Source organism: Arvicola amphibius, chromosome 4 (genome assembly GCF_903992535.2).
Source record: "Arvicola amphibius chromosome 4, mArvAmp1.2, whole genome shotgun sequence".
In the NCBI taxonomy this organism is placed as follows: Eukaryota; Metazoa; Chordata; class Mammalia; order Rodentia; family Cricetidae; genus Arvicola; species Arvicola amphibius.
In genome coordinates this window covers 105,179,773-105,193,271 of record NC_052050.1, presented here as the reverse complement: position 1 = coordinate 105,193,271, position 13,499 = coordinate 105,179,773, and the positions used below count along the sequence as shown (strand labels likewise).

At 53.5% G+C, this 13,499-nt stretch overlaps 1 protein-coding gene across 1 annotated transcript; it reads right to left on the bottom strand.

The window, feature by feature from the left end:
- Positions 1-4,401: 4,401 nt before the first annotated feature.
- On the bottom strand, positions 4,402-13,499 carry Map1s (microtubule associated protein 1S). The gene is made up of 7 exons (XM_038326262.2): positions 13,370-13,499; positions 10,894-10,998; positions 10,079-10,161; positions 9,616-9,756; positions 7,313-9,416; positions 5,806-6,029; positions 4,402-5,383 (listed from the first exon to the last, which is right to left on the bottom strand). Exons 1-7 carry the CDS (start codon positions 13,491-13,493, stop codon positions 5,228-5,230), a joined length of 2,937 nt encoding a protein of 978 aa, XP_038182190.1. The 5' UTR covers positions 13,494-13,499; the 3' UTR covers positions 4,402-5,227.

Here is a 13,499-nt window from a genome sequence, read left to right as displayed (position 1 = left end):
TATAAAAAGGCACAGGCTAACAGATTGGATACAAAAACAGAATCCATCCTGCTGCTGCATACAAGAAACACACCTCAACCTCAAAGACGGACATCTTCTCAGAGTAAAGGGTTGGGAGAAAAAAATATACCAATCAAATAGACCTAAGAAATAGCGGGTGTAGCTATCCTAATATCTAACAAAATAGACTTCAAACTAAAATCAGTCAAAAGAGACAAAGAAGGACATTTCATATTAGTCACAGGAAAAATCCATCAAGAGGAAATCTCAATACTGAACATCTATGCCCCAAATACAAGGGCACCTTCATATATAAAAGGAACACTTTTAAAGCTTAAATTAATTAATCCCCACACACTAATAGTGGGAGACTTCAACACTCCCCTCTCACCACTGGACAGGTCAGTCAGACAAAAAGTTAACAGAGAAATAAGAGAACTAATATATGTTATGACTCAAATGAACTTAACAGACATCTATAGAATATTCCATCCAAAGAAAAAAGAATATACCTTCTCAGCACCTCATGGAACCTTCTCAAAAATTGACCACATACTCAGTAACAAATCAAACCTCAACAAATACAAATAGCCGGGCGATGGTGGCGCACACCTTTAATCCCAGCACTCGGGAGACAGAGGCAGGCGGATCTCTGTGAGTTCGAGACCAGCCTGGTCTACAGAGCTAGTTCCAGGACAGGCTCCAAAGCCACAGAGAAACCCTGTCTCAAAAAAACAAAAAAACAAAAACAAAAAAACAAACAAATACAAATAAATTGGAACAACCCCATGTACCTTATCAGATCACCATGCTTTAAAACTAGAAGTCAACAGCAATATTTATTCCAGAAAGCCCACAAACACATGGAAATTAAACAATGCTCACCTGAATCATCAATGGGTCAAGATAGAAATACAGGGGGAAATTAAAGACTTCTTAAAATTCAATGAAAATGGTCACACAACATACCCAAATTGATGGGACCCAATGAAATCAGTGTTAAGAGGAAAGTTCATAGCACTAAATGCCTAAATAAAGAAGCTGGAAAAATCCCACACTAGTGAATTAACAGAACATTTGAAAACTTTAGAACAAAAAGAAGCAAACTCACCCAAGAGAACTAGATGGCAGGAAGTAATCAAATTGAGAGCTGAAATCAAAATAGAAACAAAGAAACAAGACAAAGAATAAATGAAACAAAGAGTTGGTTCTTCGAGAAAAATCAACAAAATAGAAAAACCTTTATCTAAACTAACCAAAAGGCAGAGAGAGAATATGCAAATTAACAAAATCAGAAATGAAAAGAGGGACACAACAACAGACACGGAGGAAATACAGAGAATCATCAGGTCATATTTTGAAAACCTATACTCCACAAAATTGGAAAACTTACTTAAAGGAAATGGACAACTTTCTGGGTAAATATCACTTACCAAAATTAAATCAAGACCAGATAAGCAAATTAAACAGACCTATAACTGCTAAAGATATAGAAACAGTCATCAAAAGTCTCCCAACCAAAAACAGCCCAGGACCAGAAAGTTTCAGCACAGAATTCTATAAAATTTTCAAAGAAGAACTAATACCAATACTCCTCAAATTATTCCAAACAAAAGAAACAGAAGGAACATTGCCAAACTCTTTTTATGAGGTTACAATTACCCTGATACCCAAGCCACAGGAAGACATTACTAAGAAAGAGAATTACAAACCAATCTCAAACTCAAGAACATTGATGCAAAAATACTAAATAAAATACTGGCAAATTGAATTCAAGAACACATCAGAACCATCATCCACCATGACCAAGTCGGCTTTATCCCAGAGATGCAGGGATGGTTCAATATACAAAAATCTGTCAATGTGGGCTGGAGAGATGGCTCAGAGGTTAAGAGCATTGCCTGCTCTTCCAAAGGTCCTGAGTTCAATTCCCAGCAACCACATGGTGGCTCACAACCATCTATAATGGGGTATGGTGTCCTCTTCTGGCCAGCAGGCACCCACACAGACAGAATATTGTATACATAATAAAAATAAGTTAATTAAAAAAAAATCTGTCAACGTAATCCACCATATAAACAAACTGAAAAATAAAACCACATGGTCATCTCATTAGATGTCGAAAAAGCTTTTGACAAAATACAACATCCCTTCGTGATAAAGGTCTTGGAGAGAGCAGGGATACAAGGAACATACCTAAACATAATAAAGGCAATATACAGCAAGCCAACAGCCAACATCAAACTAAATGGAGAGAAACTCCCAGCAATTCCACTGAAATCAGGAACAAGACAAGGTTGTCTACTCTCTCCATATCTATTCAATATAGTTCTTGAAGGCCTAGCTAGAGCAATAAGACACCAAAAGGAGATCAAGGGGATACAAATTGGAAAAGAAGAAGTCAAATTCTCACTGTTTGCTGATGATTTAATAGTTTACATAAGTGATCCCAAAAATTCTACCAAGGAACGTCTACAACTCATAAACACTTTCAGTAATGTAGCAGGATACAAGATTAACTCAAACAAAATCAGTAGCCCCCCTGTCCACAGATGATAAAAGGGCTGGGGAAGAAATCAGAGAATCAACACCCTTCACAACAGCCACAAATAGCATAAAACATCTCAGAGTAAGTCCAACCAAACAAGTGGGAGACTTGTATGACAAGAACTTTAAATCTTTGAAGAAAAAAATTGAAGACACCAGAAAATGGAAATATCTCCCATGCTCTTGGGTAGGTAGAAATAACAGAAAAAAATGGTAATCTTACCAACAGCAATCTACAGATTCAATGCAATGCCCATCAAAATCCTAGCAAAATTCTTCAAAGACCTCAAAAGAATGGTACTCAACTTCATATGGAAAAGCAAAAAACCCAGGATAGCTAAAACAATCCTGTACAATAAAAGAACTTCTGGAGGTAGCACAATCCCCGACTTCAAACTCTAGTACAAAGCTACAGTACTGAAAACAGCCTGGTATTGCCATAAAAACACACAGAATAACCAATGAAACCAAATCAAAGACCCAGATATTAATCCATACACCTTCGAACACCTGATTTTTGACAAAGAAGCAAAAAAATATCAAATGGAAAAAAGAAAGTATATTTAACAAATGGTGCCAGCATAACTGAATATCAACATGTAGAAGAATGAAAATAGACCCATATCTATCACCATGCACAAAACTCAAGTCCAAATGGATTAAAGACCTCAACATAAAGCCAGCTACACTGAACCTCATAGAATATCTTCTATGGGGAGTACACTTGAATGCATTGGCACAGGGAATCACTAAATATAACCCTAGCAGCATAGACACTGAGAGAAACAATATAAATAAAACAAATAAATGGGACCTCCTGAAACTGTAAAGCTTCTGTAAAGCAAAGGACACAGTCAACAAGACAAAACAACAGCCTACAGAATGGGAAAAGATCTTCACTAACCCCACATCAGACCTCTGTCTGATCTCCAAAATGTACAAAGAACTCAAGAAATTGGTCATTAAAAGTTCAAAGAATCTAATTAAAAAATGGAGTACAGACCTAAACAGTGAACTCTCAACAGAGGAATCTAAAATGGCTTAAAGACACTTAAGGAAATGTTCAACATCCTTAGTCATCAGAGAAATGCAAATCAAAACAACTCTGAGATTCCATCTTACACCTGAAAGAATGGCCAAGATCAAAATCACTGGTGACAACTTATGCTGGAGAGGTTGTGGGGAAAAGGGAACGCTTCTGCATTGCTGGTGGAAATGCAAGCTGGTACAGCCCCTTTGGATGTCAGTGTGGCGATTTCTCAGAAAATTAGGAAACCTTCCTCAAGACCCAGTAATACCACTTTTGGGTATATATCCAAAGGACGCTCAATCATGCCACAAGGGCATGTGTTCAACTATGTTTATAGCAGCTTTGTTTGTCATAGCCAGAACCTGGAAACAACCTAAATGCCCCTCGACCAAAGAATGGATAAGGAAAATGTGGTACATTTACACAATGGAGTACTACACAGCAGAAAAAAATAGCATCTTGAATTTTGCAGGAAAATGGATAGAGCTAGACAACATTATTTTAAGTGAGGTAACCCAGACCCAGAAAGACAATTATCACATGTACTCACTCATAGGTGGTTTTCAAACATAAAGCAAAGAAAGCCAGCCTACAAACTACAATCCCAGAGACCTTAGACAACAATGAGGACCCTAAGAGAGACTTACAGAGATTTAATCTACATGGGAAGTAGAAAAAGAGAAGATCTTCTGAGTAAATTGGGAGCATGGGGACTTTGGGGATGGGTTGAAGTGGAGGGGAGAGGCAGGGAGGGGAGCAGAGAAAAATGTAGAGCTAAATAAAAATCAATTTTAAAAAAAGAAAGAAACACCATGACCATAAGCACCTGGGGAAAGGGTTTATTTGGCTCTTCATCATCACAGAAAGTCAGGACAGGAACTCAGAGGACAGAAACCTGGGGACAGGAGCTGATGCCTCCCGTCTGCTTTCTTACAGAACCCAGGACCACCTGCCCAGGAGTAGTTCCATCCTTAATGGACTGGGCCCTCCCCATCATCACTAATTAGGAAAATGCCCCCAGGCAACCTACAGCCTGATCTAGCAGGGGCATTTTCTCAGCTGGGGCTCCCTCCTCTCAGGTGACTCCAGCTTGTGTGGAGCTGACATAGGACTACTGAGCACACCCCAGTCTGTTTTCCTTGTTAGATTCTCTCCAAGTGAAGTGGCAAGAGCCGTTTGAGAAAAGGGAACATAAACTAAAATCTGTCCCCCCCAGACTGGCCTGGGTGCGTAAGAGAACAGCTGACAAGCATGGGAGAAGCCAGTTAAGCTGCACCCTCCGCAGCCTCCAGACTCCTTCCTGCCTCCAGCAAACTCTCAAGGTGTTTACCGCCGAGGTGTTTACAAAGCACAAGAAACCCTAAGACATTAAGACCAAAATCTTACCCATCTGCTTTATCTTTTCTAAGTTCCATCCTGGAACCCACATGATCCTCCTGCCTCTTCAACCTGAGCGCTAGGAAGGTGAACGTGGGTGGCTGTGTCTGCCCTGTGGCCAGCTCAACAGCTGGGAATAGCAGCACTGCCCCCGTCTGTGGCGCTAGGATGGAAGCTGGCATGTCACACAGTGGCTCACTTGAATGCGGTGTCGGGGTTCAGCGCGGGGTACAGAGCCGCGACCTGGGTCCCAGGGTGCACTGCGGCACGGGGCTAGAACTCCACCTTGCAGGCCGGGAAGGCCTCATCCTGCATGGACACCATGCTGCCACTGCCCAGCACCCTGATGCCCAGCGCCTGGTGCTGCTCGTGCGTCTCCTCATACCACCTGTGCATCACCGCGGAGTCGAAGGTGGGGATCAGGGTGACCTGTGGGATGGAGCAGACACACAGGTCACACCCACTCTGGTGGCCTGTCTCCCCTGCACTGCCCAAGACCTTCTTTGTAACCAGGTACTGCCACATGGCCCCCGCCGGCCTGCCACTCCCCACCCCCTGTGAGAGTCTCCTGCCACTGTGACAGGGCAGTGCTGTAGTCAGGCTGACGATGCCACCTCCCCCTGGGCTATGGGCTCCTCTGCGCTGGTGCAGCTCTGCCCAAACCTGACACTGCACACATGGGGTTCCTGGCCGTCTGCTCAGCATGTGGTGTGCCTGTCAACCAGAGTCCCTCACCTCGGTGTCCTGGCCCCACAGACTTGGGAAGCACCCACCCCTCTGCACTGGGGTCCTGAGGCTGAACAGGGACCACCTCTCAGAAGAAAGACCTCAGAGTCCTGGGGTCTACCCACCTGCAGGTCAAGGTCCCACTGCTGCTTGCCGGCCAGCAGTGCGTCCAACACAGCACGCAGCCCCTCCTCCTGGCGCTGGCCCTGCCCACTGATGACATAGCAGAGTGCACGCACACGCAGGAAGAAGTCCTGGTCCAGGTGACCTGCGCCACCCCCGGGCAGGTAGGCCAGGTCTAGGTAGACAGGGGAGCCAGCAGTGGGTGGCACAGGGCGGCTACTGGACCCTGTGGGGAATATACAGGTTGGTGGTGGCATCATGTGGCTGAAGGGCAACCCCGTAGTAGATGGCTATCACCTCCCACCAGGGGACAGACACCCTGTATTTACAGGGGCCAGTGTCGGCCACACCTCCTGGGCCATACAGAGATGGGTGCTCGCCTGAGACCCTGGGTGTGAGAACTAAGAGTGTTCATAAAACTGGTCACGTGGCAAGTGCTTGAGCTGCAAAGCCCCGCCCCCGCCCCCACGGCAGCAGCAGGACCAGACCTGAGGGCCCCAGAACAAGGAACACCCCGCAGCTTCAGGGCCGTGGGGAACAAGGTGATGGCAAGCCTAGAAAATCAAGCCGTGCTTGGCATTTGCACAGCCAATGAGAGCTGTGACTTAGGGAACTGGCCTGCGGGGACCCCGGGGATCCAGAATGGAAGTGAGGTCTGCAGAGGGACTGCTGGGCCCTTCCGAGCCCGGCCTCACTGGGGAGGCCTGAGAACCTATGACCACCACCCCGCCTGGCTCCGCCACGGTTAGCGGTGCACTTTCCTGGGGTGTGGCCTGTCTCCAGCGGGGTCACAAGATGGGCTTGATGAGAGGTATGTCACTAGGTGCCAACCTGGGTACACAGCTATCAAGTACCCATGGTCACTTAATTTCTTTCCTGCGGACACCTGTCAGGGCGGCCTCAGGACCCATCTGTAGCCTGTGCCACAGCAGCCACCGTCAGCTGGGGACAGGCAGAGAGAGCACCCTCAGGGCCACCTACTTTCAGGGCAGGCCTCGAGGCCCAGAAGCTCACCTGTCAAATCACGAGACCCAGGCAGGGGGATGGTTTCCAGTTCTAGGGCAGCCGGGGCTACAGCTCAAAACACGCAGTTTGTCTCTGAAACAGGGTCTTTCTCACTACATAGCCCAGGCTGGCCTCAAACTCACAAGGATCCGCTGTCTCTGCCTCTCAGAGTGCTGGGATTAAAGGCTGGGCCACCACACCCAACAAAAACCTCTCAAAACACCAAAAAAAAAAGCTAGGCATGCCCGACACCTTGGGCCTCTCAGTAGGCAGAAGGTTCCAGCATGAGGCCATCTAAAAACACACTCTAGACAAAATACTGACAAGCAGGAAAGTCCATGCCCGCCCAGGGCCGGGCTGAACTTCCTAGGGAGCAACACACCCAGGAAGGCCTCTCTGGGTGATCGAAGAGGAGGAGGCAGGAGGCCGACAGGCCCGGAACAGGAAGCCCAAGAAAGGGCAGAGTGGCTGGAGCCACAGCACAAAGGCGGGATGAGGACTCACCTGAGGAGATCCTCGTGCCAGGGGCTTTGGGGGCAGTCTTGGGGACCGAGGGCTTCCTGGTGAGGGGCACACGGCCTGGCTTGTCTGCGGGCTCACTGCGGGCGCTCAGTGGCCGGGCCCGGTCCCCCGTAGGGCCCTTGGTCTTGGCAGCTAAGGGTGCAGCTCTGGGGGCGGCAGAGGCAGAGCTGGGCCTTGCAGGGGCCTTGCGGCTGCGACTGGTATTGGCAGGGTTGGGGGGCTGCCTGGAGCGGGACGGCAGCGCCTCAGGGTCCACCATACAGATGCCGGGTGCATCGGGCAGCGGTGGTGGCACACGGGGAGTGGGCAGCGGGTCCCTGGCTGCACTCTCACCGCCTGCGTCATCGTCGGAGTCCGCAACAGGCACGGGGTCAGAGTCAGACAGTGTGGGCAGTGACTCACTCACTGACGTGGGCGGCGTCTCGGGTGGCCGCTCCTGTGAATGGGCGCTGCTGTCTGAGCTGCCTGGAGATGCGGGAGGGGGCGGTTTGCGGTGTGCAAACTCACAGGGTGAAACGAGGCACAGGTCCACGTCGTGTGGAGACGTGGAGCGGCGCGCGAGGCGCAGGGGAAGGCTAAGCCCCGAGTCGCCTGCTGGTAGCACCTGCTCGAAGGACACAGACAGTGACTCATCTACCTCAGTGGAGTGCGGTGAACCCAACTCCGCGGGCAACGAGGGCGTGGTCAGCGTGGGTGTTGTGGCCGTGGGTGTAGTGGCTGAGGGCGATGCGTCTGGGGCGGGCTCTGGGCGCAGCGGGCTGAGTGACAGGTGCTCAGGGCTACTGCCAGGTGCGGTAGGTTGTGGGGACCGAGCTGGGGACAGGGTCGGGGATTGGGCAGGTGGCTGCTCAGGCTCCACACTGCTCCCAGCTGTTCCGGGGCACTCGGGTACATGAGTGGTAGGTGGCCCTACTGGAACCGGGGCTCGGGGCCCATTCTGTGACACGCGCGGCTTCATGTTGGTGACACCAGGCCCAGAGCGGCGCACGTCGCGGACTGTAGGCCGTGCGGGCCCGGGTTTTGTGTCCTTCTTCAGGTCACGCATGGGTGGAGCAGACTCCCTTCGCACTGTGCTCCTGCTGGTGGAGCTGGCGATGGTGCTCCGGACCGGCTCTTTGCGCGAGCTGTCCAGTGAGGCCAAGCTGTCCTGGCTGTCGGCTCTCACAGGTGTATCCAAGTCACGTGCAGTGACCACTGGCCGGCGCAGGCACGGCAGATGCTGCAGGCGCTGCAACCCGTCCAGCAGTCGTGCAGGCGGTGTGTGGCCCGGGAATAGCACACGCACCACCTTGTCACTGGGCGCAGCAGGCTGCCACACCAGCAGAGCGCAGGCGGGTGCCGCAGGGTCCCCGGGTGGCGGGTGCAGCACAAAGAGCTCAAGGCGGCCGACGCCCAGCTTCTCGAAGAGGATGGTGGGGCGCGTGGGCTGAGGGCCACGCTGCAGGGGTAGGGGCGCAATACCCAGGCTCCGCAGCAGGCCCCGAGCACACACCGCCTCATCCTCACCCCCACGCAACCGAGACGCTGCCTGGCGCGCATTCAGGAACACGACACCTAGGGCAGGCGACAGCAGGCGACGCAGTCTCTCCTCATGCTGTCCCTGTGGCCCTGCAGCTGCCTCACGCTCCGCCAACTTGCGGCGCAGCAGGCTATTGAGGCCAGGCAGGCTGTCGGCACCTGCGTGGGTCACTAGCACAGCGTCCACGCGGTCCAGATGGCGCACCAGCTTCCAGAAGCTCGACTTAGGGTTGGAGCCGCCGTTCACCAGCACAGTGAAGCCGTTGACTGCAAAAAACGCAGCGTCGCCCAGGCCGCCAGGGAACACATAGCAGCAGGGCCGGGCCAGGCGCAGGAAGCCGCCCGCGGCCGGGGGCTCCAGCAGCTCAAAGGGCGATGGCGGCTCTAGGGACTCAGCCACATACTCCAGAAAGGCTCGCAGGCCCTCGGAGGCAGGCAGCCTCGCGGGAGGGTTCAGTCGCAGCCGCAGTCCAGTTGCGGGACTCAGCAGCGCCCAGTCCCCAAAGGTCGGACAGGACACGGTAAGGGTTGGTGGAGCAGTGGGTGCTGAAGCTAGTGCCTCCTGAACCTGTGGAACCAGCACAGGGCCATCAGGACCCAAGGATTTGTGCACACTCCCCCTAATCCCCAACCTGCCACTAGTCACACCAGGCTCATGGGACTTGCCCTCCTGGTCTACAGCCCCATTCTGAGCAGCCACACACACACTCAGTGCACGGTGCGGTGGGTGGTCAGCTTTGTGGAGGGGAGAGGGGAAGACAGCTCACCTCTTTGTCCCCCAGCACCTGTAGGAAGTGCTGGGCTGAGAAACCCCCGGTCTGTAGCAGCAGCTCCCCGGTCTCCTCCAGGCAGGGCCCTGCCAGCACCAGCAGTTTGTGAGGGGCCGGGTCCATCAGGAGGTTCCGGAGCTATGGGTGAGGATGAAGGGCCTTGTGAGCGGCGCCCAGGCTGGGTCCCAGCTCACATCTGAGTCTGACTGTGCCAGCTGCCGAGGCAACTGAGAGACTGCAGGGAAGCAGGGCCTGGCCCAGCGTGGGCACAACAGCCTCTTCCCTGCACCAGCTGATGCGGCCTGCCTGGCAGGGCTCGGGCTCCTCTAGCCAAGAGACTGCTTTAGGCAGCCTTTTTTTTAAAGGCAAGGTTCCTCCCCAGCGTGCTCCCCAATGTCTTCAGCTAGACACAGTAATCCCTCCAGCAAGACTCCAGTTCTCCTGTCCCGAGCCCTCCTACCTCATCGCACAGGGACTTGTCCGAAGGGTTCAGCAGCACCAGAGTCTCCAGGGTCTCCCCACGGTGGTGCAGGCTCCGCTGGCCTGTGGGATGACAGGTTGGGGCCCTGACTCAGCATCAGGCTGGCCTGATGCCAAATCCTGAAGCCCAATCAGCTGTGTGCACAGATGGGGGCAGATGAAAAACAAGGGTGCCTGGGGCATCAAGCAGGGACAACAGGGACGAGCAACAGCATCGGTGCTAGGCTGGTCACCCTAGCAGGAGGCTCCATAGCACCCCCAAGGCAGGCAGAGGAGCTTCAGTCCAGCCCCTCGAGGCTGCCTGGAGAGCTCCAGCCTACTCGGCTGCACAATGTGTCACTGCCCAGAGGGGCTTCCCGAGGACACAGTAGGTCGCACACGTATGGCATCTCCAGCTCTTTCTCCACCCCACCAGGGATCAGGAAGTCTCTGTGACTCAAAGGGACAATCAGATGGACGTTTCTGTCCTCTCAGGAAGCTGTGGGTGGTGACTCAACCCGCCGGCCAGGCGCTGAGCTAGCTATAAGCAATGCACAGAGTGGCCAGTGGTTGCTCTGGCCACCGTGGGATTCCCCTGGGAAGTTTACCCTGCACCCCATCCTGCTTCTGTTTGACTGAGAGGGCCCTGTAGGGTCCCTCCCTAGAGTCACTGCACCCTGCTGTCCTGAAGCCGAGGCAGCATCTCCAGGTTAGGGTAGCACTGCGCAGGCCTTGGTGGTGCTCCAACCCAGGCCCAGCATACAGCAGTTACTCAGCAGCGTGACACCCATGAGGGGGCAGAGCAGGACAGGTCACCTTTCACAATGCTGGAGAAGGTAGCCGAGTGCCGGGACACAAAGGCCTTGAGCTGCTCATCCAGACTGCAGACGGTGGGGTCCACGTCCTCCCATGAGCGAACACCTGCAGCAACACATGGAGCTCAGCTCCAGCACCCCATCAACGTGCCCTGGCTCCCACAGCAACATATGGAGCTCAGCTCCAGCACCCAGTCAACGTGCCCCGGCTCCCACAGCAACACATGGAGCTCAGCTCCAGCACCCCGTCAAAGTGCCCTGGCTCCCACAGCTTGGATCATGGGCAAACAGAGTCGAGGGACTAGGTCAGGCCTGAGGTCTAGGGGCCACCTGCTCTTGATACCTGCTTTCCTGCTAGGATCCTGAAGGCTGGGGGTTCTGAGTGAACATCTATGCGCACAGGCGCACCCATGTGTGTGCATGCATGTGCGCATGTGCATGTGGAGGCCAGAGGTCAGCACTGGACGCCATCCTCCCTGCACAGTATGTTCAGGAGAGCCCCTCACGAAGTCTTCAGGCTGAGTGCCAGCACTGCCCCGCGCCTCTCCACAGCTGGGATTACAGGCGCATACTACCAGTGTAGTGTGATGTTTTAGTCTTTTGGGGGGTTCTGCCACCCAGCTCCCAAATAAAACACACAGAGGATTTTTTTTTTACACAGAGCCATAGTTTGGCTTGTTTCTAGCCTGCTTTTGTTAAATTATCCCATCCACCTTCTGCCTCTGGGCTTTCTCCTTTTCTTACTTCTGCGATCTTACCCTCCTCCTCGGCTTGCTCCTTCTCTTCCTTGGCTCTCCTTCTGTTTATCCTCTCTACCTGAGAGCCCCGCCTACTCTTACTCCTGCCTCTCTATTGCTCATGCAGCCCTTTAATAGACCATCAGGTGTTGTAGACAGGCAAAGAATCACAGCTTCACAGAGTTAAACAAATGCAGCAGAAACAACAGCAACACCTTAAAGTATACTCCCCAACAGCCAAGCCCAGCTTTGATGGGAGTCTCAGGCTCCCAGCACCTGGCCTACTCAGTCACTGCATTCGGAGCAGCAGTCTCCCACGAGCACAAGCTGGCTTTGAACTCACAACAATTCTCCTGCCTAACTCTAAGGGCTGCACACATCTGGCTCACCTGGCCTGTTCCCTCCTACGCTCTCCCACCTTCCCTCACTGTGACCCCTCCCTTCAGACTCTACAACAGGCTTACTCTAAGCCTGTGGTTCTCAACCTTGCTAATGCTATGACCTTCCAAAACATGCTGTGGTGAACCCCAACCATAAAATTATCTCGTTACTTCAAAGTTACAATTTTGCTGCTGTTATGAATTGTAAATATCTGATATGCGACCTCTACGAAAGGGGTTGAGACCCACAGGTTGAGGACAGATACCCTGGCTGTTATCCCTTGCCAGGCCAGCCTATGGTGAGCTGTCACACTTAGGAACACTCCAGATCACACATTCAGATGGGCATTCTATGTTCTTCAAGGGATTTTGGTTTGGGGCGGGGGGGGGGGGGGGGCCTTTGTTTTTCGAGACAGGGCTTCTCTGTGTAGCCCTGGCTGTCCTGGAACTCGGTATGTAGACCAGGCTCGAATCCACAGAGATCCTGCCTGCCTCTGCCTCCCAAGTAATTAAAGGCGTGCGGCACCACCGCCGGACCGGGATTTTGTTTTTTGAGACAGAACCTCATGTAGTACAGGATGGGCGCAAATTCCCTATGATGCTTCTAGCTGAGGATAAACCCCTTACCCTGCCTCCATTTCAGAGGCGCTGAGATGACCAGAGAAGGACGCTGAGGATGAAGCTGGATCGAGCATGCCAGGCAACGACTCTACTGACCGAACCCCGGCACTTGTTTTCGAGAAAGCGGTCTTGTAGCCCGGGCTGCCTAGAACTTCAGCGCCCCTCCGGCCTCAGCTCCAGAGTGCATGGGTGACCGGCACGTGCATCGCACTCACTGCCCCGTTGCAGGCGATGCAGCCCCGCCCGTGTCCCAGTGTGACAGGTACACCTGAGTCAGTTCCCCTCGTGCCAAGCTCCCCTGGGGCGACAGCGCCACCCACGCGCCAATTAGCAGCGGGGAAAGCAGGTCCCGGGGCACCGCGGGAAACGTGCGAGCCCGGCGACCGGCGGGATCAGAAGAGGAAGGCTGCACCCCACCGGAACCCCGGAGCTGGGGATGCGGCGCCCACCGGGGCCCCAGGACGGCCTCGGAACCCTGTACTCCCGGAACCCGACGCCCCACCTGCCCTGCCCCACACGGGGCCCAGGCCGACGCGCCCCCACCCAGACCCAGCGACCCGCGCCGCCACGAGGGGCCCAGGGGGCTGCCTGGCACGCGAGAACCCCGCCGTTCGGAACGTTGCGTCCGGGGTCGCTGCGCCCCACCCGGACCCCGGCCCGCAGGGCGCCGGAACCCCCAGCCGCACCCGGACGCCCCGCCCCGCCGCCGCGCCCCCGGCCCCGGCCCCCGCGGCCCCACCTCGTTCCAGCTCCTCCAGGATGTGGGCCAGCAGCCCCGGGCAGCCGCACTCGCCGCCCACCACCAGCAGCAGTAGCGAGCTCGGCGCCGCCACAGCCTCGGGCGCCGCCATCACCGCCGCCATCTTCGC